The 27,526-nt window shown below is 47.7% G+C and overlaps 1 protein-coding gene across 3 annotated transcripts in view; it reads right to left on the reverse strand.

The window, feature by feature from the left end:
* The window catches only part of LOC110571986 (transformation/transcription domain associated protein), a 112,563-nt gene that overhangs the window by 37,095 nt on the left and 47,942 nt on the right, over nucleotides 1-27,526 (reverse strand). Inside the window, exons 31-53 of one of the 3 annotated variants that reach the window (XM_044915728.1) lie at nucleotides 26,635-26,703; nucleotides 24,211-24,264; nucleotides 24,060-24,080; nucleotides 22,303-22,422; nucleotides 21,940-22,059; nucleotides 21,377-21,541; nucleotides 21,099-21,280; nucleotides 20,677-20,875; nucleotides 20,116-20,244; nucleotides 18,042-18,308; nucleotides 16,340-16,546; nucleotides 14,977-15,135; nucleotides 14,738-14,872; nucleotides 13,823-13,933; nucleotides 12,308-12,454; nucleotides 10,635-10,848; nucleotides 9,944-10,069; nucleotides 7,855-8,001; nucleotides 6,952-7,151; nucleotides 6,114-6,235; nucleotides 5,598-5,811; nucleotides 3,242-3,421; nucleotides 987-1,133 (exon numbers count right to left, since the gene is read on the reverse strand). In XM_044915728.1, the coding sequence (XP_044771663.1) occupies nucleotides 987-1,133; nucleotides 3,242-3,421; nucleotides 5,598-5,811; nucleotides 6,114-6,235; nucleotides 6,952-7,151; nucleotides 7,855-8,001; nucleotides 9,944-10,069; nucleotides 10,635-10,848; nucleotides 12,308-12,454; nucleotides 13,823-13,933; nucleotides 14,738-14,872; nucleotides 14,977-15,135; nucleotides 16,340-16,546; nucleotides 18,042-18,308; nucleotides 20,116-20,244; nucleotides 20,677-20,875; nucleotides 21,099-21,280; nucleotides 21,377-21,541; nucleotides 21,940-22,059; nucleotides 22,303-22,422; nucleotides 24,060-24,080; nucleotides 24,211-24,264; nucleotides 26,635-26,703 (3,435 nt within the window). The remainder of the gene's footprint in view (nucleotides 1-986; nucleotides 1,134-3,241; nucleotides 3,422-5,597; nucleotides 5,812-6,113; nucleotides 6,236-6,951; nucleotides 7,152-7,854; nucleotides 8,002-9,943; nucleotides 10,070-10,634; nucleotides 10,849-12,307; nucleotides 12,455-13,822; nucleotides 13,934-14,737; nucleotides 14,873-14,976; nucleotides 15,136-16,339; nucleotides 16,547-18,041; nucleotides 18,309-20,115; nucleotides 20,245-20,676; nucleotides 20,876-21,098; nucleotides 21,281-21,376; nucleotides 21,542-21,939; nucleotides 22,060-22,302; nucleotides 22,423-24,059; nucleotides 24,081-24,210; nucleotides 24,265-26,634; nucleotides 26,704-27,526) is intronic. The other 2 variants (XM_044915729.1, XM_021680227.2) reach the window with 2 other exon arrangements.

Raw genomic sequence — 27,526 nt, forward strand, 5'->3', positions numbered from 1 at the left:
CGACTGCCTTCAGCTCAGGTCATGATCCTGGAGTCCCAGGATCGAGTCCTGCATCGGGCTCCCTGCTCGGCAGGGAGTCTGCTTCTCCCTCTGATGCTCCCCCCTCTCATGCTCTCTCTATCTCATTCTCTCTCAAATGAATAAATAAAATCTTTAAAAAATAAAAAATAAAAAATAAATGCAGAAAACTCTGTGATAACTAGTTTCTAATTTTTTAGATTACCATACCTAGCTCATGGTATGAACAGAATCATCACTGTTTCTTTGTAATACACCGCAAAAGCAACTTGGTGTATGGAGCCTTAACTTTTTTTTTTAAAGATTTTATTTATTTGAGAGAGTGAGTATGAGTAGGGGGGAAGGGAGAGGGAGAAGCAGACTCCCTGCTGAGCAGGGAGCCTGACAGGGGACTCAATCCCAGGACCCCAGGATCATGACCTGAGCCGAAGGCAGACGCTTAACCACTGAGCCACCCAGGCACCCCTGGATTTTCTTAGTCTTTAACTAAAAATGATTATACCTATAATTAACCTGAGAGTTTGTGGAAGCGAGAGTTTCTAGCTGGCTATATCTCAAAATAGATGCATTTGGAGGACCTCTCCCTGCAAAGTGAGGTGGACTTCGTTTACCATGTGAACCTATTCTCATTTTCTCCTTTTTTACTGCATTTGAAAAATAATCCAGCCAAGTCTCATCATGTATTTGGTAAACCATTTTAACCATTTCTTTCAAGAGGTAGCAGTGGAAAAATTAACTTCTTTTTCTTATTTTCTCCCATAAGATACTGTAAATCCTTTCTCAAATCTTTGCACAGAATATCCACTTCAGAGTCTCACAGAACTATGATGGTGTCGATTGAGAAAGGAAAGAAAGTTAATTGTAATTTGCAGAAGATGACCTCACACTGCTGTGGAGTAGTCCTGCCTGAGGAGTCAACATATTCAGGGGAAAGAAGAACCACCATCCCTCCGAACCCGCACACAGACCTTCACTTCCCGGAGAGTATCAAGGAATTTGTCGTGTCTGTTGGTTAACATGTGCAGCTGGTTCCCAATGTCCTTCTCAGAAAGCTCTTTGGTTTTGGGTGTGCTGGTCTGGTCTCCAGGAGCCAGCTCAATATCGATCTCTACATCCTGCAAAACAAAACACAAATAGGTAAAACCAAAAGGTCAAATGGTTACAGAAAATCCAACAAACACAACTCTTACAAATTTCTTGTTATGTTTTTGCAAGTAAAAGTTTGGTTAGTTTCCTCAAAGTTCATTATTATTTAAATAATCTTGAGTTCTAGAATAAACAACAAGCAGATTAACTTGACCAGACCTCTCTTTAAGTGACACTACGGAAAAGAAAAAAAAAAAACCAACACTACGAAAAGGTCACTGTTTTGCTCTCCTATTTGGATTGTGGAGAGCAAAATCAAAGTACAAACTTTAAACGGCAAAAATAATAAAGATTATAAGGGATAATAAGGAATTACAGCCTGTCATTCCTCAAAGTGCAATAGAGCTGTCTAGCTGCCTTGCTCATTCAAATTAAGACTATTGTCAGGGGCCACTGTGCAGAACCTGTTGGCACAACGTTTTATAGGACTCATTCCCAGAAAGGAATAAACCTTATTTCTGTCTGAAGCTTCTGAGAAGTCACAGCCAAAATCTAATCATCAAACCAGCCTCTGAGTCAAGTTACCGACCATTTGGTATGTGCCCATGAAAAAACGGGAAGAATCACTTCAAAGTTGGTAATTTAGTTCACACAGAAGTACAGAAGGAAAAGATCATATCACTACATGATCTAGTGTTCAGCAACGGAGAAGAAAATTTTAAATTCTCATTTGTTAATGAAATGAGTAGATGCCCCACATATAGGAGGGATCAAACTATCCCTTTTACAGCAAAGAGTGCGCCTCCTCCTTCAATACCGGCTACTCCACTTTTTAAGATTTTATGTCTTTTAGACAAAGTGTGCGTGCCCACACGGGGGGGGGGGGGGTCACAGATGTGGGAGGACGAGCCTCCCTGCTGAGTGCCGGGGCCGGATGCTGGGCCTGATGCGGGCCAGTCTTTCGACCCTGAGGATCATGACCTGAACGGAGACCTGAGCCGAAACCAAGAGTCGGATGCTTGACCAGCTGAGCCCCAGCTGCCCCCGGGTAGCTGCTTCTAAAACCCAACACTCCAGGGGGAGACTGAGCTTCTAAGAGCTAACAAACCAAAGGAGACAGGGTTTAAAGATCAATGCCTGGAGTAGTGGCAGCCGCTCCTCTCGGAGTGCTCAGGGCCATCAAGATGAGGTATCAGCCCTGGTGGCCAGTTCTTGGCTCTAGGGCTGCCCCTGCCAGGACGAAGTGGAGATTTGGGAGGTTCACGGCAGGCTGCTGGTGGGCACTCCTCCTCAGAGTAGTCCTGTCTGCTACAACATGGGCTACCTAGCACTCGGAGAGAAAAATCACCCACACTAGAATATCCTATGCTAAGCAGCACTAGCTCATGATAAAGTGAGTTATCTCAAAAGTAAACGGCAATATGAGATGCTTTTCAACTCAACCTAAGTGCCCATCAACAGGTAAATGGATAATGAAGATGTGGTGTGCATATATACAATGGAGTATTATTCAGCCATTAAAAAAAAATGAAATCTTGCCATTTGCAACAACATGGATGGATCTTGAAGGCATTTTGCTAAGTGAAATATGTCAGACAGACAAAGACAAATACCATATGATCTCACTCATACAAAAATCTCATAGAGAACAAACTGGTGCTTGCCAGAGGCAAGGAGATCAGGAATGAGCAAAACGAGTACAGACTTCCAGTTATAAAATAAGTAAGTCCTGAGGACGTCATGTACAGCATGGTGACTACACTTAATAATGCCGTACTGCACGTTTGAAAATTGCTAAGAGAGTAAATGGTAAAAGTTCTCATTATAAAAAAAACTTCTGTAACTGTGTGGTGACAGATGTTAACTAAACTTATCGTGGTGACTGTTCAGTAATACATACAAAGAAATATTGAATCGTTATGTTGGACACCTGAATTTAACGTAATTTATATCAACTGTACCTCGATAAAAAAGAAAGAAAAATCTAACTGAATGCAGATACCACATTCAGAACTTTGAGGTAGAGACAGGTTTTTTTTTCTTGCCTTCCCACCTCCCCCAAATCGAAGGCTGATATAAAATCCGCCAACAGAAACAGGAATAATGCTGAAGACGAGACAACCATCTGGAGCATTACCTCCTCTTTGGACTCGCTGTTCTCTCGCTCCCGAGGCTCCTGCTTGACATGTGTGACCATAGCGAAGGCCGCTCGGTCGTGGCTGTCAGCCAGGTTGATGACGTTGGTGATGGACGGGAGCATCGCTCCCTGGCAGCTGGTACCAATGGGAGTGCTCTTCTCACACACCGCCAGGAGCAGCTGAAGAGGGTTTATAGAGAGAAAGACGACAAACCTAAGACGTCCGCCTGGCATGTGGGGTGCAGGGACTCTCGGTGAAGACCTAGTCCTCTCGACTGCAGCACACATGCTGAGGACTCCTGAGCCCACAGCTCGGCTGTATGCTTCTCCCCAGCTTAGACAGAGCCTGAACCTCCCTTCCAGACACCCCTCACTCAGGATCTCAGACTCCGTGTCTAAGCGTAAGCTCAGGATCTTTCTCGCCTACCAGTCGGGCTTCCTCCTGCCATCAACTCCTGCCTGGACTAAGTTCCTAACTCATCGACTTTCTCTTCTCAAACCTGTCTCCTCACACACAGCCGACCTGAGTGCTCTTCTCCCTGTGTCCCCCCAGTGGCTTCCCACGGCCCCGAGGGGACAGTGCAAGCTCCTCAGCAGGGCTCACGAGCTCTTTTGCAACGTAACACTCCCCACCCACAGCCAGCACTCCCGTGACTCTTCCCCACATCCCAATATGCTTTGCCCCCTGGCCTCTGCCCCTAGGCCTGGCTGCCACTCAACTAAAGCACTCGTGCATTTTTGGGGCAGATATTTACTAAGCACCCACTTGGTGCTCTGTGAGGCCCTGGATTCATTTGTCAACTTCACAGGCAGGCGCCCCTGCCCTGGTAGAGCTGAAGCGTCAGAGGGAAGGACAAGACCAACATCAACACATCAACACACACAGAGTAAAAAATAAAATAATCAAACAAACCCCCAAACCAAACCAAACCAAACCAAGAAGACACATACTCACTGTGATAACACAGCCAGGAGATGAACAGAATAAAGGGTGCCCTGTGACAGCCTGGGTGTCAGGAACGTGGTGTGTCTGGGAACACGAGAGGCCAGCGGGGCTGGCGACTAAGGAGGGGAGGGAGGCCAGCAGAGGGCTGGACGGAGGGGCAAGGGTCTGGTCACCTGGGGTCCAGAAAGACTGTATCCTGCGAGTTGGGAGTTTGTGCCGAGTACAAAGGCAAGGAGGGACATGATCTGCTTTATTAAGGACAATTTTGCCACAATAGCAAGACTGTGGTGGGTAGGAGGGAAAGTGGTGATGCTGGGCCAACTGCTCCCATCACCCTTGTGAGCAATGATGGTGGCCACACGAAGGAGGAGGAAGAAAAAAGAGTGAGAAGCAGGTGGCCCTGAACTGGTAACACGCAGTGACAGACCAGACACGCAGGACAAATGAGGGAAGGAAGAGCAGATCTCCAGCTAGCGCCCTCCAACCCATCCTTCCTCCATCTGCTCCAGCGTGCCTACCGTGGTCAAGGTCGTTTCCATCTCTATGTCTCTACAACCTGACCCAGGGCTTGGCACGTAACAGCAACCGACAGGTCCCTCGAACCAAAGATGAATCAATCAGCAACTGCCCACTGTGTGGCCATTCGCCAAGCTCCCAACACATGCTGCACAGAGCGCTATGAAATGCTCACGCAGCACCAACATAAACACGTCAGCAAGTCTCCCTGACGCCCCCGGGGAGAACTTCACAACCGTCGGTCTCACTGGACGAAGTAACGTGGTAGGTCACCTGCTGGCTCCACCCATTCCGCACCAGCAGACCAGGATCACCCGCCAGCATCGCTAACCCACGGGAAACCAGGCTGCCTGGTGCAGCAAGGAGGTAACTAACCCAACGAAGGATCGTGGATTTCAATAACAAACCAACAAGAAACCAGAAGTCTCACTACCATCCTGTCAGCAACATCATGAACATCTGACCAGGCACTGAAACAGTCTGACGGGTTTACACAGGCCCTTGTCACCGGCACCCTGACGACTCACACTGAGGGCTCCAAGTCCGTGGCTCGGTCAGGCTGCTCTGGCCTGGCTGCCCTATCTTCCGGCTCTAAGAACGACAGGACCCCACAATTACAGTACATTACATCCCTAAGGGCACGTAGACAGAATTTACAATTTTTATATTTGAGGAAAAATAAATCTTTTAGCTATAAGCTAAGAAACGCTATTCAACTTTCTAAGAGCTTAAAATCACCCCTAAAAAACTCCTTGAGCTGAAAACACAACTTTAAGTCTTTTTTCTTCCCAGAAGAGATTAGAGCAGGTTAGGGTGGAGGCTTCCAATCCCTCCCAGACAGTGCTAACACCCCCTGGTTTCGGCATCACAGACACTGAGCTGAGCCCGTCCTACCTCAATGCACTGCTTAATCCAGAAGTGGTTCCCCATGGCTTCCCAATTCTGGGAACACGTCACATAAAGCAGGCGTTCGTAGACCCGACGTTTCATAGAGTTGTCAAAAACCTCGAAGAACTTTGCCCTGATGAGCGGCTGGGCACAGCGCAGCCCAGAGAGAAAGGCCGGCTCGAGTTTTGCGGTCAGCTCGCTGCCCGACAGCGTCTCATCCCTGAAATGGAAGGAGTAACATGGGTTGGAAGAGCCGCGGCAGAGGCAGCCTCTGCAAGCCGCAAGCAGGGGCCAACGTTCCGGAATGCCAGGACGAAAGCCACGGGTATATCACGAGTCCCCTGGGCTGATGCAGCATTTGAGCAAAAGGTGTGTTAACGATGCCAAAATATGTTAACGGCACTTGGTGTTTATATGGACAGTCAAGCTTTAGCTATCATGAAAGATTAAATGTTACATCGGTTACTCCAAGGACACACTGGGAACACATACGTGCAGTATCTGGCTGATCGCTGTCGTTACCTGTAGACATAGTTCACGAGGTCTAAAAACTGGGCGTTTAATTCGAGGTCTTCCGGAAAGCGCTTTTCTATGTAGGCCATCATTTTCACGAGCAAAATGGACTTCTCCCGGAGTGTAGGCGTCTGTATGAATTGGGGTGTTTTTTTGTTGTTTTTTTTTTAAAAGAAAAGGTCAATTACTTCTATTTGAAAAAAGACACATTCAGACGTATTCCAGCCATCTGTCCTATTACCTTTTAAGCTCCTACAACTTTGTCAGTAAAAATAAGACAAGATCTTTCTAAACACAAAGATCCTGGCTCTATCTGCAAATACTTAAAATCAAGACAGCTGCCGATCCAATTTTCCTACAGGCTGCAGCTCACTTTGAAGAGAAAGCAACTAAATTATACAACAAACCAGAAGTCTGCAAGCATCTTACTAAATTAATTCTATTACAGTCCCTCACTATTAATTTTGGGGCCTTACCTTTACCACTACAAAGACTAAGAAGTAAAGTTCATTTAACATTTTAATACAAGTAAAACCACATTCAGAGGAGTGACCACTCATTTCAAGCTTCTAATTAAAATCTGCTAAGCACAGTGAGAAAAATTCATCTTGAGGAAAGATACCGTCAGTGCCAATACAGGGGAGAAAACGTTTTGCTGGAGAATTTTCAGAAGAGCTGAGAAAACCGTGCTTGAACTTTCACACACACACACACACACACACACACACACACACACACGGAGGTGCACACACACACACACGGAGGTGGGGGCCTTCACACACACACACACACACACACACACGGAGGTGGGGGGCCTGGCCAGGGCACAGCCCCTCTGGCTGCTCACCTGATTGGCTGCCATCGGGGAATTGTTTTTAACCCACTCTTCCACGATTTTCACCACAGCCCGTAGGATCTTGGCATCTGGTGATTTCTCAATGAGGGAGGTCAGGATGGCCTGAATGAAGTTCTTCCTCATCTCCATGCTCATGACGGCTAGGCGCGTCTTCACCAGCTCCAGACTCAGCATCACCAGCTCACCAGTTCCTGCTCACGCAGAGAAAGACGACGCACCCCAACAATCACATGTGCGTCCACGGGCCACCACTCTGCATTATGTGGCACGTCGGAGTCTGCCCATCACCGCTCCCCCAATATTTTCTCCAGTGAGAGCTCTGGGATTTGAGGTGCTGCTTCACCACTTCCCTGCTACTCTGCCCTGTGAGTGTGGCCTCCTAAGAGCCTCCACACGGACGAGGGGACGATGGAATGGATGAGCAGCTCGGGGAACCCAGACACAGCCAGTCCTGAAGCCGCCTTCACGGCACTTCTGTTCCGAGCTGCCTCGAACAGCGGTGCCAAGCTAGCTCCCGCCCACACCGACGTATCACTCAGGTTCCTGGGGTCCACTGCTCAGGCCCGGAACCCGCAACTTAATTCTTCGTCAGGCATGACAGCTCTGGTTATGCAATGTGTTTTAACCATTCATTAGACAGCCCTCGTTTAGTGGTGAATGTTCCACATCAATGTGCAACCACTTAAAAATTTCTTCATCCTCATAGTCACAAATTTGGAAGGTAATTCGTTTTAAAAACGAGTCTCACTTTGGTTTTAAATGAAATGCTCAGAACCTCTCGAGAGCACACGGACAAGGGGCTGCATAAAAACAACAGGAATTCACATTCGGTTCAGAATTCAACGGAGGTGTTACACAAAGACTGAGAAAACCCACGGGGACCACGGTTGTCACCTGAGGTCGCTTCCGTGCTGCCCGACGCTGCCTGTGGGTTCAGATGCTCACGGACCATTTTCTGCAGGGAGCGCATGAAGACTGAGATCAGCCTGTCTATGTAGCTCGGGTTGTTGCTGCAGGCGGACTTGAGGATCATAAGGGTCCCTGAAAGGCAGAAATTTGCTGGTTGTTTTTTTTTTTTTTTTTTTTTTTAGAAAAGTTTAAAAAAACAAAAACGTGCCATTTAAAACATTTTAAAATGTGTTAAACAAAAATGTGCTCTTTCTGACAAAAGTATAGATGAGCCCCAAATGTCAGCGTTCTAAGTTTTTGTAAGGCACATGCTACACTTTGTGGAGTGCTGTGTTTTCACTCCTGATTCTTAATTCATGATCAACACCAGGCACGAGAGCCAATTTCTGCACCGCGGTAGAAACAACATTCATACCTTCAGTTCTGGATTTTATCTTTAGTTTATAAAGCACCCTAAGTGAAATTTTTTGTCCCATGATATGCTTGGGGGGGGGGAAAAGGAAGAAAGAAAATCCTTTAAAAAAAAACCTAGAGTATCTGGACATGATGAATATTTTAGAAGTCAATTTGTACCCATTCTGTAAAATTGCCTAGGATCAATAAAAATGAGCAAAATGTCAGCACCGACACGAAGTATGTGAAAAAAATGTTACCTTTCCTAGCTGACATTTTTATGACCTACACGTTACATTTTAAATTTATATCCATGGCTCCCATTATAGGCCAATAAAAGGGTATTTATTTGCCATTTATAGGTGCAATCGGCACAGATTTGGATGATTTCTCAGTAGAGAGTGAATGTATGATCAGTCTGATTCTACCACAGGTAACCTGAGACACTTGTGACGATGGCTCAGTACCTGAGCCTCAGGGCGAGGACAGGGAGGGGACTGGGGTGACCAACTCTCCAGACCCCAGCCGCAGTGCCGCCCCCGTCCCCGGCCCGCTGTCACCCTCACAAAGGAGGGAGGCAGGGCCAGTGGTGGTCAGCTCTTCTCAAAGAGAGTCCTCTGGAGAATTAACAAGACGTTTATGCTGCTCTGGAAGCCAGGTTGCAAAGCAGGATCTACTGTATGATCCCACTTTTAAAAAAGTCACAAAAGCATTCAACTATCTAAATCTATCTGGTTCTAGAATAGGGACGGCAAGCTTGAACAGTTAGGGATACAATTTTAACTAAATTTATCTGGCTCCTGAATTTCAGATAGCAAGTAGCAAGAGTTTGGAGACCAAGAAACTCATTAAAAAATGATGTATTCAGTTTGCAAATTCAGAAATAAGTGTTTGCATGACAAGGGCTACCTGTACGTATATTTATACCCTTGTATATAGAAAAAAGACACACGTCAAGATGTTAAGAGTAAACATTAGTAATTACAGAGACAACTTTTAGTTCTCCTTCCTTTGTACTTTCAAAATTTTATACAATGACTAAATTTGAAAAATTTTTAAAATTTCTAACCCAAAGTCTAATCCTTCTCAGAGATGGAGTTTTCACAAAAATCAGACTTCTGGGTATCTCTGGAGGCCAAAGTCGGTCAGCTGCCCCGATTACCTGAGAAACCAACTTTCATTTCATTTCAGCCAGAGCCTCACCAAGCAGACAGGGACTAGTTCTTGTCTCGTGAGTGGTTTACTAACAGGTGGGCATATTATGAAAGGTAGTAGTTATCCACATTTGCACACAGCTTTGGCAGCATCTCCGTGTTCGAGGTAGAACTGGGTCAGCAAGATCCACGAAACACGGGACTGTTCCCCCACAACCCGATCCTGCATCTGAGGCTGAGGCGGCAGGGACTGAGGGAGCACAGACATTGGTCGGGAGGAGGGCGTTCCCCTAAGACCACAGGAGACAGGGGCCTCACGTGTACCAGACCACACACACACACACACACACACACACACACACACACACACACACACACACCCCCCCCCCCCCCCCCAGCACACGTCAGCTCAAAGCTCCTTCCGACATCCCGAGACTTTCCCAGAAAGAAAGCTCATCCAGAGAGCACGGAGAGATCCATGCCAAATGGAACGGCTGCTAGAAAAACCAGGGCAGACACACACTCACCAAAGAGCTGGGAGGGATTTGCGTTGGTGGCCTTCTCGTAGTTGGTGAGTCCTTCGTAGATGACCTTCCCGACGGCCGCGTAGAGGCACTCCAGCTCTTCGTACTTGGAGGCCACACTGGATGTGCCTGCAACAGAAGCGAGAATGTGGGCCCTGTGGTTCGGGTTCTCAGGCCTGTCCGGGCTCTGGGAGGCCAACTTTCCTCACACTAGACACTGAGCTTTAGTTTTCTTGGGATCTGCAGCAACTGGCCCGGGCGCTTCTTTCCCACTGCAGGACACGTGGTGCTCCTCTCTGGGCTGCTTCTGACTTGACCAAGCTAAATGACGTCTTATCTCACCACGCCTAACCGGAACTGGCTCAAGATACACTTATGTGGGATACGCCAAAATCCCATCTTGGCAGCTGCTCGACATTTGACAACACGTGACCCAGTTCCCCTTTACTGCCTTAAGGAAATGGTCACGTTCGGCTGATGAATAACAGCATTTCCAAAGCAAAACAAAAAATACAACGTCATGACTGCTGCCATTAAGTTCTTATGTCTATTTTTTTTTTTTAAAGGAAGGTTGAAAGCACAAAGAAAAGCGGGATAATAGAACACTCCCTACGGTAACCAGAGGATGAGCACTCTCAAGTGACACTCTCTGTGCCCTCCCATCCACTCAGGCACCAGGGGAAGGGTCACCTACTTGGCTCTGTTGGGAAAATGCTCATTAGGCGGGAGAGGAGGCTATGGACCGCTCGGAGAACCTTGGTGTTTGCGCACGTCATGCACGCGGCGATGCCTCGCTGCAGGGGTTTGAAGCTACTGAGGATGGCCGGAGACTGAAGGACAGTGAGCAAGAAACTCAGCACTTCCAGCCCCGTGCAAATATTTCCATAGTTGACTTGATTAGGTTGCTCCTGGAATGGAGAACACAGGTCACACACAGACGTCATCAATACTCTGGTACAGTCCATTACAGAAACACAAATCAAGCACAACTTAAAATTAGTTAAACCTCCTAATTTAAAAGCTCATGGAAAATACTAATACTCAATATTAAAAGGTGAAAACCAGGGGCGCCTGGCTGGCTCAGTCCATACAGCATGTGACTCTCAATCTCAGGGTTGTGAGTTCAAGCCCCACGTTGGGTGTAGTGATTACTTAAAAATAAAACTTAAAAAAAAAAAAAAAGGAAAATCATTAAAATTGGTCTAAAAAATCAATCACTAAATTCCACTTCTCTCGTATCATTTTTATTTACAATACAAATATCCTTCCAAAAGGAAGTATCTTTGAGACTATGGGTCATGAAATCAATATAACAGATGATGCTAGCATTAATAACAGAAAATGGAGCGTATGGTTTGCAGTGAAGTATTGCTCCTTGAAACGTTTGTTTCTGTGGCTTGCACACACAGATGCACTGCATATACACCGTGTGTGCTCACTGGGTTGAGAAAAAATCTTCAACTTACTGTGGGAACAAGGTGGAAAGCTGCTGTGAGCTCGGCACTCTGCATTATGAAAACGTTAGCCTATTACGTGCCAGAGGCCATCCGCTAATGGCTGAGCTCGACTCAACCGTGACTGCGTGTGACAGTAATTTGAATCAAAGCATGTACTGCACACAGGCAGCCTATGATCACACTGTTTTCATAGCACAGGGAATCTTTTTTTTTTTTTTTTTGAAGATTTTATTTATTTATTTGAGAGAGAGAGAGAGAGAGAGGCAGAGGCAGAGGGCAAAGCAGACTCCCCGCTGAGCAGGGAGCCCGATGCGGGACTCGATCCTGGGACTCCAGGATCATGACCTGAGCCGAAGGCAGTCGCTTAACCAACTGAGCCACCCAGGCGCCCCAGCACAGGGAATCTTTATAACCTTTCAAAAACTGAGGCAATTATGTTAGTCTTTGCAATACAACATAACAAAGATTTAAAATGGGGTTGTAGCAGCCAGAAATTACAGGATCGTGGTTTTTACAGAAATAAAGCAAATAAAAAACACACCAAATCATCAGCACTGGGGGCTTATTTCTTTGCTACCAGACTTTACAGTGCTCAATAACAATATATGTGCCCTTTAAAAATTCACATTTATTTTAGAGGGTGTCACATAAATCAACTAAAACTATTTATCCCAAGCCAGCTGGGAAGTCAGTTTAAGACACGAGATTTCAGTAGGCAAGAGAACTAGGACGTTTCCAAAGCTCCTCACTGCTTGGGGCTGGGGGCTCAGGCTCAAGTTTTAAAATCTCTTCCAGGGAGTGAAACTCCCTGCTCCTCCTTAGCGGTCACGACTGGCTGAGGGACCGGAGGGTTCAGGGTTCCGCGGCCCGGCCCCAAGCCCGGGAGCGGGGCACAGACACAGGCACGCACCACACTCATCAGCAGCTTGTCGAACCACTGCAGCTTGAGCTCAGACTTGGACCACATGTCCGGTCGCAAGGCGGTCTTCAGGAGGGTCACACACCGGCGAGACAGCACCTCCCCAGGAGAGCCGGCCGCGTTGGTGTTGTCGTTGACCTGAAAATGCACTCGGGTTCGAGGCCCCGTCTCACCGCGGACGTCTCCAGTGTCCTGACACTGCCTCTCGCCCGCACAGCCCAGCTTTCTCCTCCCGGCCACCTCCTCTCCCACCTGACTCAACGGGGCCTCCCCTGCCTCAGGGCCCCTCTCAGATGGGGCCCTCCTGCCCCCTTGCTAGGGGGTCAGGTCAGTGGTGATGTGCACTCGTTTGTGTGACGGATGGGTCAGTGTCAGGCAGCTCCCCAAGGGCAGGGCCTGAGCTCCCCCCAACCCCACAGATCTCCCGGGCTGTGCCTAGTGCAGGAGCACCAAGAAGGCACTGGTTCGAAAATTCAGGAGCGTCTTCTCAGGACTTTGAAGTCCTCACCAGTATGGCAAGACCTACCACTCTAATAATTATATGAACTTAAGATCCCCAAATTCTTAAAAAAAACTAGTTAGAAAAATTTCATTTACGTTTTTTTTGAGAAGGAAAAATAAAGATTTCCAACAAATCCATGAAAATACACTGACGTGAATAACAAACACAAGTTTTATTTATTTATTTTTTAAAAGATTTCATTTATTTATTTGACAGAGAGAGACACAGCGAGAGAGGGAACACAAGCAGGGGGAGTGGGAGAGGGAGAAGCAGGCTTCCCGCCGAGCAGGGAGCCCGACGCGGGGCTCGATCCCAGGACCCTGGGACCATGACCTGAGCCGAAGGCAGATCCCCAATGACTGAGCCACCCAGGCGCTCCACAAACACAAGTTCTAAAGGCACTTAAATTACTAAATGTTGTACATTAATTTATGTATGTTGGATCATCCCAGCAGCACCTTTATGACACACGTACCTTGGAAGTTAAGTAATGTGCCCAAGGTCACTGATCTACTGCCATTGTTTTGCCAACACCAAGATGCCCTTAATTATAAGATAACCCCTTACTGGGGCACCTGGGTGGCTCAGTTGATTAAACGATTGCCTTCGGCTCAGGTCATGATCCTGGGGTCCTAGGATCAAGCCCTGCATTGGGTTTCCTGCTCAGTGGGGAGTCTGCTTCTCCCTCTCCCTCTGCTGCCACTCCCCCACCCCGCCGCTTGTTCTCTTTCTGTCAAATAAATAAAATCATAAAAAAAAAGATACACCATTATTTCATCACCACTGAAAGAAAAAAATGTTTCAAAAAAATCTTACCACTCATAAAACATAGGCAGGTTTCAGAAATATTAGCATGTCATGAAATCAGTCAAATTTGGCACGAAAGTGACAAAGCTGGTCTCAGACCTTGGTTTGTCTATTTCTATCGGAGATAACATTCTGGATTCTACTAAGAAGTTTTTGTTCTCAAGAACCCCTAGCAGAAGGCATCCAGGAAGCCGCACCTGACAAGCCACGCGGATGAGGAAGTTCACCACGGTGTCTGTGTGCTGCTTATCTATGGGCTTGGCAAGAAGGGTGTCCGCTCCGGGCAGCGACTGGCTCCTCCCAAACACCTAGAAGAGGCAGCAAGAGCATCCCAACGACGCATTCGCAACACAGGGCACTTGTGCTGCCAGCTCACAGGATGCGGTCCTCCCGGGGGCAGACGCTGTTCTGCGCGCTGCCCGGACTTAGATTTGGGAAGAGAGCCATCGGACTCTGCTTTGTGGAATGTGTGTGCAAGAGGAGGGAGAGGAGCTGGGAGGGCCCGCGGTGAGCCGGCAGGGCGCGCACCACGAAGACCTGCTTGCCCCCGCCGTGTGCGGACACGTAAATGGACAAAACCTCACGTGGTTCCGGGAGTCCAACCTGAGCACAGGTGGATGCAGGGACCACGTCCTCGGGGGGAGTGGTGAAGGGAGGGACAGTTCAACCGAGGCCCAAAGTGACAGAGTCATCACCTCCACAAGGGGCGAGGAGAGCAAGCATCCCCAGGGCTCTCTTGGCGGCTGCCCTCCAACAAAATAGGACATAGTCTTTTAAAATACCGAACACAACATGGGTACACGTTCTCAATCAATTCTCTTACCCTACAGTTTCCCTCAGGGCCTTACCGCAAGGAATGAACCATTCTCGTCAGAACTCCGAGGGTATCAAACGTGCATCAAGAAAAACGTGTGCTGACTTGGGAAACACCCGCGGCTAAGTCGGGTGTCACTGGGTTTCTCCCTGTTGAGCGCAGCCTCTCCCAGCTGTGTCTTGGGCACGGTGCCGGGCACTGAGGCCACACTCAGAATTTGTGGAACAAATGAACAAACTCCCTCAAGGAAGCGCAGAACCGGTAAAAGCAAGCACACGCGGCGTGCGCGCACGCTTACCGCGCTGATGGCCCCCGTGGCCGTCCTGAAGCGTTTCACCTCCTGGGCGGAATCCACCGACAGGCCTCTTTTAATAGAGGATGAGACAGAGTTGACGCCTTCTCCGCTTGAATTTGGGTCCATGTCTGAATCCGGCTTAAAAACACACAAACACACACACACACGTGACTTTGTGGCCTGATTTCTAGGGAGCAGCAGAAGGAACGTCATCTGGGACGACAGAAGTCTGGTGGCCACACCTGCTGGTCCTTGATCCTCTGCAGTTCCCACTTGATGACGACTTCGGACAGGTCCACGGCCAGCCTCCTCTGCTCGATGGTGACGCTGGGCGTGAAGCCTAACCTCTGCATGGCGCTGACCATGTGCTGCACCAAGTGGTGTCGCACTGGGTAGTACACCTGTGGGCACGGGCTCTGCGTCACCCCAGGGCTGCGGGACCACGCCTCCGAGACCCGAGCACGAGGACGCACACGTGTGCACACATACGTGCACTTAACCCAGACTTCTGACCTGTGACTTAGCGAGGAAATTCTCATCACCTTATGGATGTGTGTATTTATCACCCCCCACCCCAGCCCCTCGCTGAGTCCCAACAGAACACTGTACTTCAGCCCTGTAGTACCATCTTTTTTTTAGATTTTATTTATTTAATTGACAGAGAGAGACACAGAGAGAGAGAGAGAGCGCACAAGCAGGGGCAGAAGGAGAGGAAGAAGCAGGCTTCCTGCGGAGCAGGGAGCCCGATGTGGGGCTTGATCCCAGGACCTTAGGATCATGACCCAAGCCGAAGGCAGACGTCTAACGACTGAGCCACCCAGGCGCCCCCCTTTAGTACCATCTTTAAAGAATGGTGAAACACCGGGATGCCTGGGTGGGTCAGTTAAGCGTCCGCCTTCAGCTCAGGTCATGATCCCAGGGTCCTGGGATTGAGCCCCGTGTCAGGCTCCCTGCTCAGGGGGAAGCCTGCTTCTCCCTCTCCTTCTGACCCTACCCCCCTGCTCATGTGCAATGCGCACTCTCTCAAATGAATAAAAAATCTTAAAAAAGAATGTTGAAACGCCAAATTCTCTCTAGGTAGGCAAAACTAGTAACATGTACCAAACTTCAGACTTGATGTCACAGACATTCAGCCATACCAAGAGGCAAATCTCCACTTCTAAAAGAGCTGGCTATAATGAATTTTCTTCTCTACCTGAAATCTACAAGGAATATCTACATTTGAATCAATCTAACAAAGTGGAGGATTTGGCTCTAAAGAAGGAGGTGCCAACGACACAAACAACTCCTCGAGCCAAGTTACCAAAACCTAGAGTTAACGATGACTACCTCCCAAAGTACTGAGTATCGGTACTCACTGTTACCCGAGTACTTACAAGAAAAACACAGTCCTAGACAGAAGCAGATACCTGGGACATGGTCTCTAAACCAGAACCATTTCCATGTTGACAAAGCACCCCTCCATCCCCAAACACACAACGGACCAGAAATACCTTTACCAAAAGATGAACAGCCACCTTATTACTGCAAATTAAAGATAAGCAAAAGGGCAAAGCCAATGCCTGGGCATGCAGAACAGCCCCGTCTACAGTACTTTCTACACACCTTGAAATGCTGCACGATCAGATGCAGAATGTGAACCAGCTGAGGGACCGTGTGGCCCTCCTCCACGATGATCTTCCTCGTCCAGTGGGTCAGCATCTGGTGCCCATCCTCCATCCTAGCAGGCACTGCTGGAGTCAGTATGGCCATCGCTTGTCTGACGATTGCTCGAGCTTCCATCGCGTGGGCCTTGAGCAGACTGTGAAACACCTAACGCAGGGAAGAGACTCTTACTTGGGATGAGAACAAAGGCTCAGAGAAACAAGAAAAATCCCAATCACCCTGAACCAAGGCAGGGTACTTCTGTTTTTTTTTTAACTTTTTATTGTTATGTTAATCACCATACATCATTAGTTTTTGATGTAGTATTCCATGATTCATTGTTTGTGCATAACACCCAGTGCTCCATGCAAAACGCACCCTCTTTAATACCCATCACCAGGCTAACCCATCCTCCCACCCACCAAGGCAGGGTATTTCTGCAGAATGATTTTTACAAAATTCCTCAGGGCTATCTTATTAGGAAAGAACGCAACTGCTTTCTCCTTCCTTAAGTTTTGAGTGATGCACACATTCATTCCTTCCCTCCCGAGCGCCCACTTTGGGCCGATGCCGGGCTAGCGTGCCGTATACAAAGATGAGTGAGACCTAGCTCCCCGCAGGAACCTGCTCTAGTGTAACCCACGGGAAGTCAGCTGAAGCACAGAGACGCTTTCTTTCTGGCCACCGTGTGGCAAATGGAGCTGAAGGGGCAGCTGTCAGAGGCAGTCTCGGAATAGTGCAAGTGAGAGGTGACGTCCTGAGGTAAGTAAGGTCAGAGGACACAAAGACCACCTGATAGGTGCTAAGGGTGGAGGGGACAGGACAGGTGTTGGAAATCAACAGGATTTGCACACACCCGGACACCGGGGGGCACTAGAGGGTGTGAGGGATGGTCCCTGGGTCTCTGGCTGGGTGGACAGCGCCACAGAGACATGCCTGTGGGAGGTGATGTCCGAGGCCATGGGCTTTGTCGAGGTCTGGGGTTTAACACCACAGAAGCTCACAAGACGAAGCGGTCAGAGAAAACAATTAGAAATGACCTCACAGAATAGGACAAGGGCGATCACTTATAAAGTGTTAATGGGACAGACAAGCTGAGCACTGAAGTATATCACTACCTTTAATTCTTACAGAGACAATAACTGACTCACTCGGGTCACAAGAACTTGTGACTGCAAATAACAAACTCAAACCCAGGGCCGCCTGGCATCAAGGCCTAAGCCACTGAGGGACTCAGGGAAGATGTGCTCGTCGTCAGCAGAGGGTCAATACAGCATGAGGTTCTGAAGTGCCTAGTATCTTTAGCTAAGGAGTGGGCTGGGCCCTTCCAGAATGGTTTCAACGGACCAGCAGAATGGAAGCCAGTAGAGGAACGCAATGCGTAGAGGAGCATGAGGTGGACAAAGGAGACATTTTGTTGTTTTGACGGCAAGGCAGCAGAGGAACGAGAGAGCAGAGCAGTAACTGGGGAGGAGGAGAGAATGCACAGTCACGGGAGAGTTCACGGCGCTTATAAGACGGCAGAAACGAGCATTTTTAATGGTGCTGGGAAAGACGACAGGAAAGGAGGCCACGACCGTAGGAGGGGGAGGCGTGTACATGTGCGCAAGCCCACGGAGTGTCGGGAGGAGTGGAGGGGGGCCGGGAGGGAGCCTCGTGGTACCTGAAGGACGATTTTCTTGTGTATGGCGAATTTGGCAATGATGTGCGCCAGAAGTAGGTGGCCACTGTATTTGCAAGCCGGATCCACGCAGGCCTTGGAGAGCAGGCAGGGCCACGCGAAGGTCATGAGGCGGCGTAGCTTGCTGTTGCGGTTCTTGTTGTTGTCGTGGATGTGGTGCGGCGCGTGCTCCACCAGCAGCGTGGCGTACTGCAGGAGGTAAATCCTCAGGGAGTCCAGCATGTCCGCCTGCTTCTCCGGGTCCAGGACCTGCGGGAGACACAAGCAGGAAAGCTCATTTCTGGCCCTGAATCGTGTCACCTACTAAGGGTTATACAACACGCTTGAAACTTTTTAAAAATGTGCACAAGCGCACGCACACGCTATATATGTGTATGTAACATCAAGTTTTACGACAAGGGAAGCAATGTCACATCAATTTTCCTTTTACGTGCATGGATTAGAAACTCACTGAATTTATTTCAATGCCGGAGGGCAGGCACCCCCTGCAATGGGTGAAGGAACCTGAGGGGACAAGGAGGGCCTCCTCTTTGATACAAGGTGATTGATTCAGGGTGGAGTTTCTTAATTTCCAAGTAGTTGGGATTTTTCCTAGTCAGCTATTAACCATCTAGTCCTGATTTTTCAGTATTATGATCAGAAAATGCCACCTAGAAAACAAATCTCTACTTTAATAAAACTATTAGTTTTTTTGATTGAATCAAAATATATATCTATATATATATCAAATATCTGATAGAGTTCCGCGTTTTGTGAATATAAGAAACATAAGGAAAAAAGCGCACTCCGAGAACACGCCACACGTCTCTACTGAATCCAGGGCATGCCTGCATCATTCAAGTGGGCATCCTGACCACCTTCCGTCTACCAGAAAGCTCTGAAAGGCTGAAGTCTCCCCCACAACTGTGTTTTCATCAGGGCCCCTTGAGCCCCCTAAGCGCCCTCTTCCCTGGATTTGCTGCTTCCCGATGGCCCCACCCCGGGGACCCCACCTGCGCGCTGCCATCTGTCCTCCGACACTCAAACCCCAGCTCCTCACTTGATGCCGCGTCAGCAGCATCCGACCCAAAAGACAGTCTAGAGAAGGGAGCACGGGGGAAGGGGCCGCGTCTGGGTGACCATCTCCCCACAGTTGCCCAGAATAAAGCAAATACCAGCATGGGGACTCACAAAGATCCCTTGGGCTCAGCTCGCATTCCTAGAGAGGGTAAAGCTGGGGTGAAAACTGCAGGAAGGAGGCCTGTCTTTAGGGACAAAGACTACGTAAGGACCAACAAACTGCCAGTGAGAACAGTCCCCTCCCACCTGGACCCCAGGACGGAACAGTGACCAAGCGGTGAGAAACTGAGTCCTTCCCAAGGGCATTCGTGCATATGCGGCAGGCTGCTGAGGAATGCCCGTCGCTCACGCACGCCAGCGGAACGACGTGTGAACAGAACACTCTACCAACCTCAAGGCAAACACGGCACCCGCCGGCAAAGTTCGAAGGCCTGCCGTGCACGGGACAGGCCCCGTGAGGAACACACTGGGCGGGCATTTCTCAAAGAAACACACCACCCCCCTGCTGCAAACTGGAAACACAACTGTAAAAACGCAGAGACTTTAACACCTAAGGTAACTTCAGACGTCACTGCCGCCAGCCATGGTTTCGTGAACCTGACAACCAGACCCGGTCTGATGTTCCCACTGATTTTTGGTAGATTCTTTTGCAAAGCTAAAGACGAAAACTGTACTTCAAATACGACCAGCAAGAGGGGTTTTTTCAAAATAACTCTGATAATCTGAGTTTTCACTGACCTATGTTCTATTTCTCACTGGACTCTATTAGTGTGGAAAGTCAATGCATCCTAAAGTAAAGCTGCCTTTAAAACTGTACCAGTAAGAATTATAAATGCTCTACTATAAATTAATGCAAGCATGAAAAATAAAAACCTTAGGAAAATATGTTTTTCAACGAACCCATCACACATGCTCACACACTCACACGCACACATTCTCTCTCACTCCCTCATCTGCTAAGTTACTTTTTGTGCCAACATATTATTAGTGACGCCACCTTGGTTATAAACACGCTGGTGATGCTTTCCGGGTTATCGCCTTCTGGATTGGGAGGTCCTAAGAGCTGTTCTCCTTCCCCCTTCTCAAAGCTGTATAAGAAAGCAGGATTCAAGATATGCTGCAGAACCTACAAAGAAATTTAAAAATGAAGGAGGAGGAAAAGCAAAGCCATGCTCTTCATTTCTCTACTAAGGTGGGTGGGACCACCTGCGGGTCACTTTGCACCGGAGAAGTTAGAGCTCAGTCAAGGCTGTGACTCATCATCCTGACTTTTACTCAAGCAGTCGGCTGGAAAGGGAGAGTGAAACAGGAGGAAATGCGACGTCAGTCTGTCTACTCTTCTCTTGTCTGATAAGTCATTTTCTAAACACAAGGACACTAACAAACTACTTCTCAACACCGGTTCACTCCGCATCTGTCGTGTGCTCCTCAACAAGGGCATTTTCCTCACGAACAGTCCAGACCACTGTGGACACAGCAGAACACCAACAGTACTCTCGCTTCCCTAGAAAACGAGCTCCTACGCCCGCAGCTCCCCCTGCCTCACAGTGGGACTCACCTTGGCTTTCAGTTCGTCACCAAAGTTGGGGTCATTGAAGTCCACAAAGCGAAAAAACAGGGCACGTTTTTGAGAAATGTTGTAATTTTTGGGAATCTCTTCCTCCATATACTCCTTCAAGAACGTCATGTTGCAGAGAAAACGACCTGTGAAGGCCCGGAGCAGCTGGAACAGCAATTCTATATCTCCGTAATTCCTTCTGCAGGGCCAAACAAGAACAGATTAGGTCACGGCCCGCTTCACGGCCACATACGATCTCTGAGTTGCCTTTAAACAGTTCAAAGTCCCAGTCTGTTCTCTGTAACAAACGTGACTACATGTGGCCAGTGAACCACAGCCCAGCCCAAACTCCCAGACAGGCTCTGGTTTCGCCTGCAGGCCAGAACAAGTCACTCGACGTGAAGACAAACGGATGTACCCACTTGCAGTAATTCAGCAGACAGTAGGCCAGCAGCTTGGGCTCCTTCCAGTTGGTGGCAGCCATGTTCTCTTTCCGGTGTCTTTCTTGAAAGGTTTCGCTGACCCACACACGTCTCAACTGACTCACCAGAGAATGCTGATTGGCCAGCCAGGAGTCATCGTTTTTAACTATGATACTTATGATCTGTCAAAGAAGCGACAGGGTTAGGGAACTGACAGGGTTCTCTGTGCGTCTTGCCTAAACTTTTAAGATTTCAGGTGCTCAGTGACGAGACGCTACCTTGATGGCCTGAAACTGAAGGTCCAGGCGCATGGTGCTAGTGCTGGGGGAGCCGGGGCGAACGGCGGTCTGGGCGCCGCCGGGCACCAACAGAGTGATGAAACGGTTGGGGTTAGCTGCCAGCACGTCTCGCAGAGGTCTGGCATCTTTGTGTTTTAAAAAACTCTGAAAACAAAACAAAACGAGCCATTTTAAGCTAGTCAAAACCCACAAAAAGTTTAGATGTTCTGAATTCTAAGGTTCTTTCTAAATCTCCCTAGGCAGGCTAAAAAGTCGCTATAAACACCCTTTTAAAAAAAATGCTTCTTAGCAGTAATAACACTTTGTGATTATGGATTTCAAAATCCTGGCAGCTCATTCGTCACCACCACCAAAATCCTCAAGAAGGATCACCTCCACTCAAACTTTTCACATACACAACGGTGATGTTTCGAACACTCGGACACATGACCGAAAAAATAAAGCCGAGGCGCTCAACAGTGAAATAGGAATTTCAGATTTCAGAGCACACTGGCTGACACGAGTCTGCAGGGACACCTGACTCCAGCTCCCCGCGTGCCTACCATAAACATTCTGCTCCACTGGGGATCATTCAGTGTAGCTTCCATCATGAACAGCTCTACCGTCTGTGAGGGGTGCCGTGTCAAGAATTTGATCAGAGGCTCTCTGAAGGGACTGCCAGCCTAGAAAACATGGGGGGAAACGGCGTCTTCTCGGGGCTTGAGGCTTTGTTGGTCTAAGACCTACCATGGCAGGAGGAGGCATGTCTCCCCTCCGTAACTGGAGTGTGCTACAGTCATAAGCAAATATTAACATCAAACATCTTCAGGCTGTTAGATTAGTCCATCTAAAATCTAACGAAGTGAGAACATCACAAGCCAACAGACGGAGGAAGAATCAGAAGAAACCCCGAGTTTGACCATTACCTCAATCAACATAGCCCGTTCAGTTTTCATCACCACCTCTAACAAAGGCTTGACCAGAGTTTGAGGCGCAGCTGGGATCAGGTGAAAAAGGTTTATAATTGCCGAACAAATTTTCATTTCCTAATGAAGAAAACCAGAAATTACGAAATAGGCCAATTAATTTTGCCAGCTAGAGATACCAACATTACTACAGACCCTACTATGGTCTAGCTACATTTGCAAGGCTAGCCACCAGAAGCAAAGAATTAACATGTAAAAAGCCACAATTTACCAATGTCAGGTTACTGCTGTGGCCCAAGAAAACTAAATGCCCTTGGTGTTCAGATTTCACCTGTCAATGGAGGGGAGAGGGAGCTGTGTGCCCCCGATGTGACTGGGCTGCGTCTGTTTTCAGGAACAGGGCCAAGTGTTGGAAGTGAGCTGCGGGGTTGCCTGCACCAGCCCCTCGTGGAGGAGGGGACGAGCATGCCTGTGGCCGTGAGAGTGTTAACGATTCCCCCGCTTTGCTGTGACATCATGGGGTCTTCCCGGTACCCTAAGTTCTGAGGGCACAGACTTCTTCTGCCCTCAGAACTTAGCACAAAGAAAGTCTTCAAAACATTCTCAAATATTTATCCTGAAAATTAAACATTGTGTAAATAAACGACTGACCATGGTACTAAGTATTTGTCAACCAGGCCTGAGGATGAGGCTGCCAAACTGCTCTACTGAATCATACGGAAAATGTGAAATGCCAAGATTTCCGCACTTTTTAAGGTGCTAACAGCTCAGTGGTCAATCGCTCTTGTTCCAACGTTCTGTTCTCAGTGGCAGTTCCCATGGTTTGGAATCTGCAATTCAAAGAGATCCCACATGGCCAGAGCCATGGCCAGAGAAGGGAAGACTCCCTGATGTACCACCCTGCCTTGTGCGCAACAGGAGGTCTGTCACACTCAGCACAGTAAAATGGGGATGATAAACACTCGTCAGGAGGGACCACATCCCAGTAGCATCTGCGATACTTCCCCGAATGCCTCTATGAAGAAAATGGGAAAGAAGAAAAGAGAGTTCTCTTCTACGGAATTTCCAGGTCTGCACACAGAGCAAGCTCTACTCTGAAATTACAACATGCTCATAATGGCACTTTTGCATTATGGGTTTTCGTTTTCAAAGCGCAATCAAGAAATCACTTCTTTTGGTCTTCGCAACACCACCGGAAGACAGGACCGACGGATGTTATCATCCCCATTTTACAGCAGAGGGAAAGCTCCGGGTTTGTCCAAAGTCCCAGTGTTGGGACTACGTCGGTGTGGTGTGTATGTGCAAGAGATGCGGGGGACTGGGTGCGGAGGGGCAATGAGGTCTTAAACTCCAGGTAGGCAGGCACTTAGGAGTGTGGAAGAAAACAGAGCTCCTCCCAATTCCTAGCAGGTAGAATACTCTTTGTGTAGTTTCCTCCCAAGAGGTTGTGAGATGTAGGAGCTCATTCGAACATTCTGAGAGCAAAACCCAGTTGAATCTTAAATGGTATTGACATATTGCAATTCGAACATGTAGAAAACCAAAGAGCTTAGAATCTTGCTTAAAACGTCCTAACAGGAAACATGCGTGGCATCCGGACAGTTCACAGCAATGGTACTAATACAACTCTGCCACAGACAGACGATACGGCTCACTGCACTCCAAGGCACAACGCACTCTGTCCACCACAGAACCACAAGTCACAGCAAAACCAAATACAACAACACCCCCTCCTGCACCTCCACTGAGATTCTCACCTCTACCCCTTCCATGGCAGGCTGAACCAAAACAAAAATTACAGCATGAAAAAAGGCAACAAAAAGGTAAAAAAGAAAAGAAAAGAAAAGAAAATATAAACTGTTCTTCACAGTGCAAGTCATAAACTGACTTTAATAGGGTTGTTCTCACCTCAAACTGACAGAATGGAGACAAGGAACATCTCCCGCACTCGGAAATGCTTTCCTGAGGATGGGGAGGAAAATCATCTTTTTTCTATTTATGTTATTTACATAAAAACTTCCCATATACTCATACACAGTAAGGATTATTGGGAGAAACAAGACAGTAAAGACAATTATCAAAAAGCACACAATAATTAACAAATGCTCAACAGCAAAAAAAGTACACCTTCCACCCTTCAGATGTCAAAACAGAGCCCTTCAGATAGTGTAGAATAGCATACATCCCTTCCCTAAATCAAATTTAAAAAGCAGGAATTTCGGAATTCTTGCCCAGGGGGAAAAACTGCTGTAAGCAAATACATTTAAAAATCTGTTTTTGTTTCGAGTAAGTTATGATCTTTATGTGCAGCGCGGACATTAAATAAACTTTCTTCCTCTTTCCCAGCAGAAATCTGGAGAGTACCAGGTGGTTCAGCCCCCTTAACCGGGCATGTGTGAGGCCCCCACACCCGGAAGAACCCTCAGGCCATGATGCCACCCACAGATAGCTGGGTTATTTTGGGAAGTGAAGCTGTGTATGCACACAGACACGGCACAGCAAGGGGTCAGGCATTCTCCCCTGGGAGCGTAACGCTAAAACGGCAAACCTTCCTAAACATGGTGCTCGTGCAAAGCTCTGATCATCAGGGTACCCAGCATCACAGAAAAGCTTATATTTGTTTTCTTATAAACAGTCGACTATTTAACATGTCTTCAGTTGCAGGTTCTCAATCATGTAATATCATTTGGGGATTCAACCAAATGGGGACAAACTATGATCTAAGATCCATTCCCAGTACTGAACAACATCCATAAAAAACGATCAGAGCTCAAGAGCAGAACGGCAGCTTGACCCTGGGCTGAGGTGATGAAATTGCGGGCATGCTGCCCAAACACCACAGCCTGAGGCCACCCCCACAGAGCTGGGTGTTCCCAGGCCGGTCAGGGAGTGGACTCCTATGATGGTCATGACACGTTTCTGCAGGAGCTGGAGGACTTCCTGGTGCCCACAGCTCCGTCTCCTGCCCACTGCCCCTGCCCCATCCAAGGAGCCCTCCGAATAACCTGCTGTAAACGTTGATGGAATCTTTCTGATCTAATGGAAATCATTCACTTGCCCCCTAGAGACTTAAATATTTATTCTAGAACTAACCGTGTGTTTCAGAGAATTAACAGATTATAAAACAAATATAAAATTTAGAGCAAAAATACCTAGCGGATGAGAGATGGGGAGGAAAAGCACAGAGGCATCTGTACCTACTCCCAAGAGTTTAAGCTTTGAACATACACTCTGCTCTCCCCCACGAAGAGTTCCTGGTTTTTCCCTGTGTGTATGAATAACAAACCTTCAAAGAGGTCATGGTGGTATAACATTCCTAAAAAAAGTGTAAAATCCTGGTTTAGTTTTGCTTAGTTGGCTGTTTTTAGAAGCAGCAGGAATTGAGACTTACATAAACAAAACACCTTGACACAGAATGGCCAAAACAAAGCATAATAAAGCCAAAAAAAAAAAAAAAAAACCAAGTTGGGATGAAACACAGCATCCAACAAATACGCGCAGGAAGACAAAAAGCCATGTTGATTATGCCCCTGAAGAGCTAGAGCATCCCCTCGTTAGGACACTGCTGTACAATTTCACCAGGTGTAACAGGACCTTAGGGAAAACACGATCCTACCGATAGGACAGTCATCAACTTAAAAAGTATTTTAAACAAATATTAACATATACAAGTTAGATTCAAAACAGCAAAAACCATTATTTTTAAGAGTGAAGTCTTAAAATGACCAACATCAGACATGTAAAAAAATTTAAAGTAGTTTTCCCTTAAAGCCGTAAAAATGTGTTTTGAAGTCCTGGCCGTTTGATTTTTGGCAAACAGTTGGGGTGGGGGAATCGGACCCATCAACATACATGCCAGTATTTATGTGATGCTTTGCTACATTATCCTCAGTGTCTGAAGTCCTGAAACCTACACTCAGTTTCATGAGGCAGTGATGATGGGAAGCCATGGGAAACCACAGCTGAGGAATGCACCACCATGCAAACAGCAGCTGCCAAGAACATTCTAGAAAACACACTTTATACACTTTACAGCAAAACCAGTAAAATTAAAATACTAACATTTCAAGCTTTCCAGAATTCTCATCAACAAAAACGTATTAAGGTGAACAAAGGAGATTTCAAAGAAACACAAAAAAGAATGTTCAATAATTAAGAAAAATAAATGCAAAATGTAATGCTAGTAAAAGATGTTCAACAATTTACACAACTAGAATCACATAAACTGGGTTTCTGACCAGTATTTTAGTTAAAAGCACTGCTCCGATATTAACATTGCAAACAGCAGTGCCCGGCGCGGTTGCCCTTCCCAGAAGCAAACAAGTCACTCACGTTTCCGTCGCTCCTCTGGCCCCCTTTGTGGGTGAGGACCACCACTTCCATCCACTTTCGTAGATGTTGCTGTTGAAAAAAACAACATCCTTAGACATCTTTCCCTCACACATGATCAGTTCAATTCCATGCTGTTCTTAAATGAAAATTCATAGGTAATCATTATTTTCCATCATAGTCAATATGAGGATGGCAGTGTTCAGATTTGAAACAGCCCGACCATTGAACTAGAGGGAATAACGGGCATTTGTCTCGTGTTGCATGAGCAGAAGGCTGAACTGACCCTGATGTCACAGAAAACGTCCTGAAACCTGGCCATTCCGATGCTGGTATTTTACTGCTGTGCTCCTATGGCCACCTTACTTTGCGCTGCACCTGTTCATGGAGAGCCTCGAGGAGCCAGACACCAGGCCAGGCCCCCGGGGGGAAAGGGGAGGAGGCGGACATCATCCCTAGCCTCGTTCCAGCTCAGTTTCCAGTGGGGAGAACCAGGTGAAATACACAGTCACGGTAAGGGTTGTGACAGAGGAACAGGAATCAGCTGGAGAAGGGGGTCAAGGTCAGGGAGAGCCCTGCTGAGGCAGACTCTCCAGAAGCTCAAGCACACCAGGCAGAGAAAAGGAGACGTGAAGGCCCTGAAGCCACCAACAGGAAGGCTGGCCGCTGTATATGGCTAAGGAGTAGTGGGCAAAAGGGGGGCGTGCGGGATGGGCCGGTGAGATGAGCACGGATCCCATTTGGTCAGAGGCTGCACAAATGAGTGCGAACAGGAAGCAATTCCCGTCTGTGCAGAACCAGGGCAATCGTTACGTGGTAAGACTCTGCGTTCTACGGCAAGAGTACGAGAAGAGAGATCCCTGAGGCCAGAGCGACTCTGGTATGACCGGGGCAC

This window comes from Neomonachus schauinslandi, chromosome 5 (assembly GCF_002201575.2).
Source record: "Neomonachus schauinslandi chromosome 5, ASM220157v2, whole genome shotgun sequence".
NCBI lineage: Eukaryota > Metazoa > Chordata > Mammalia > Carnivora > Phocidae > Neomonachus > Neomonachus schauinslandi.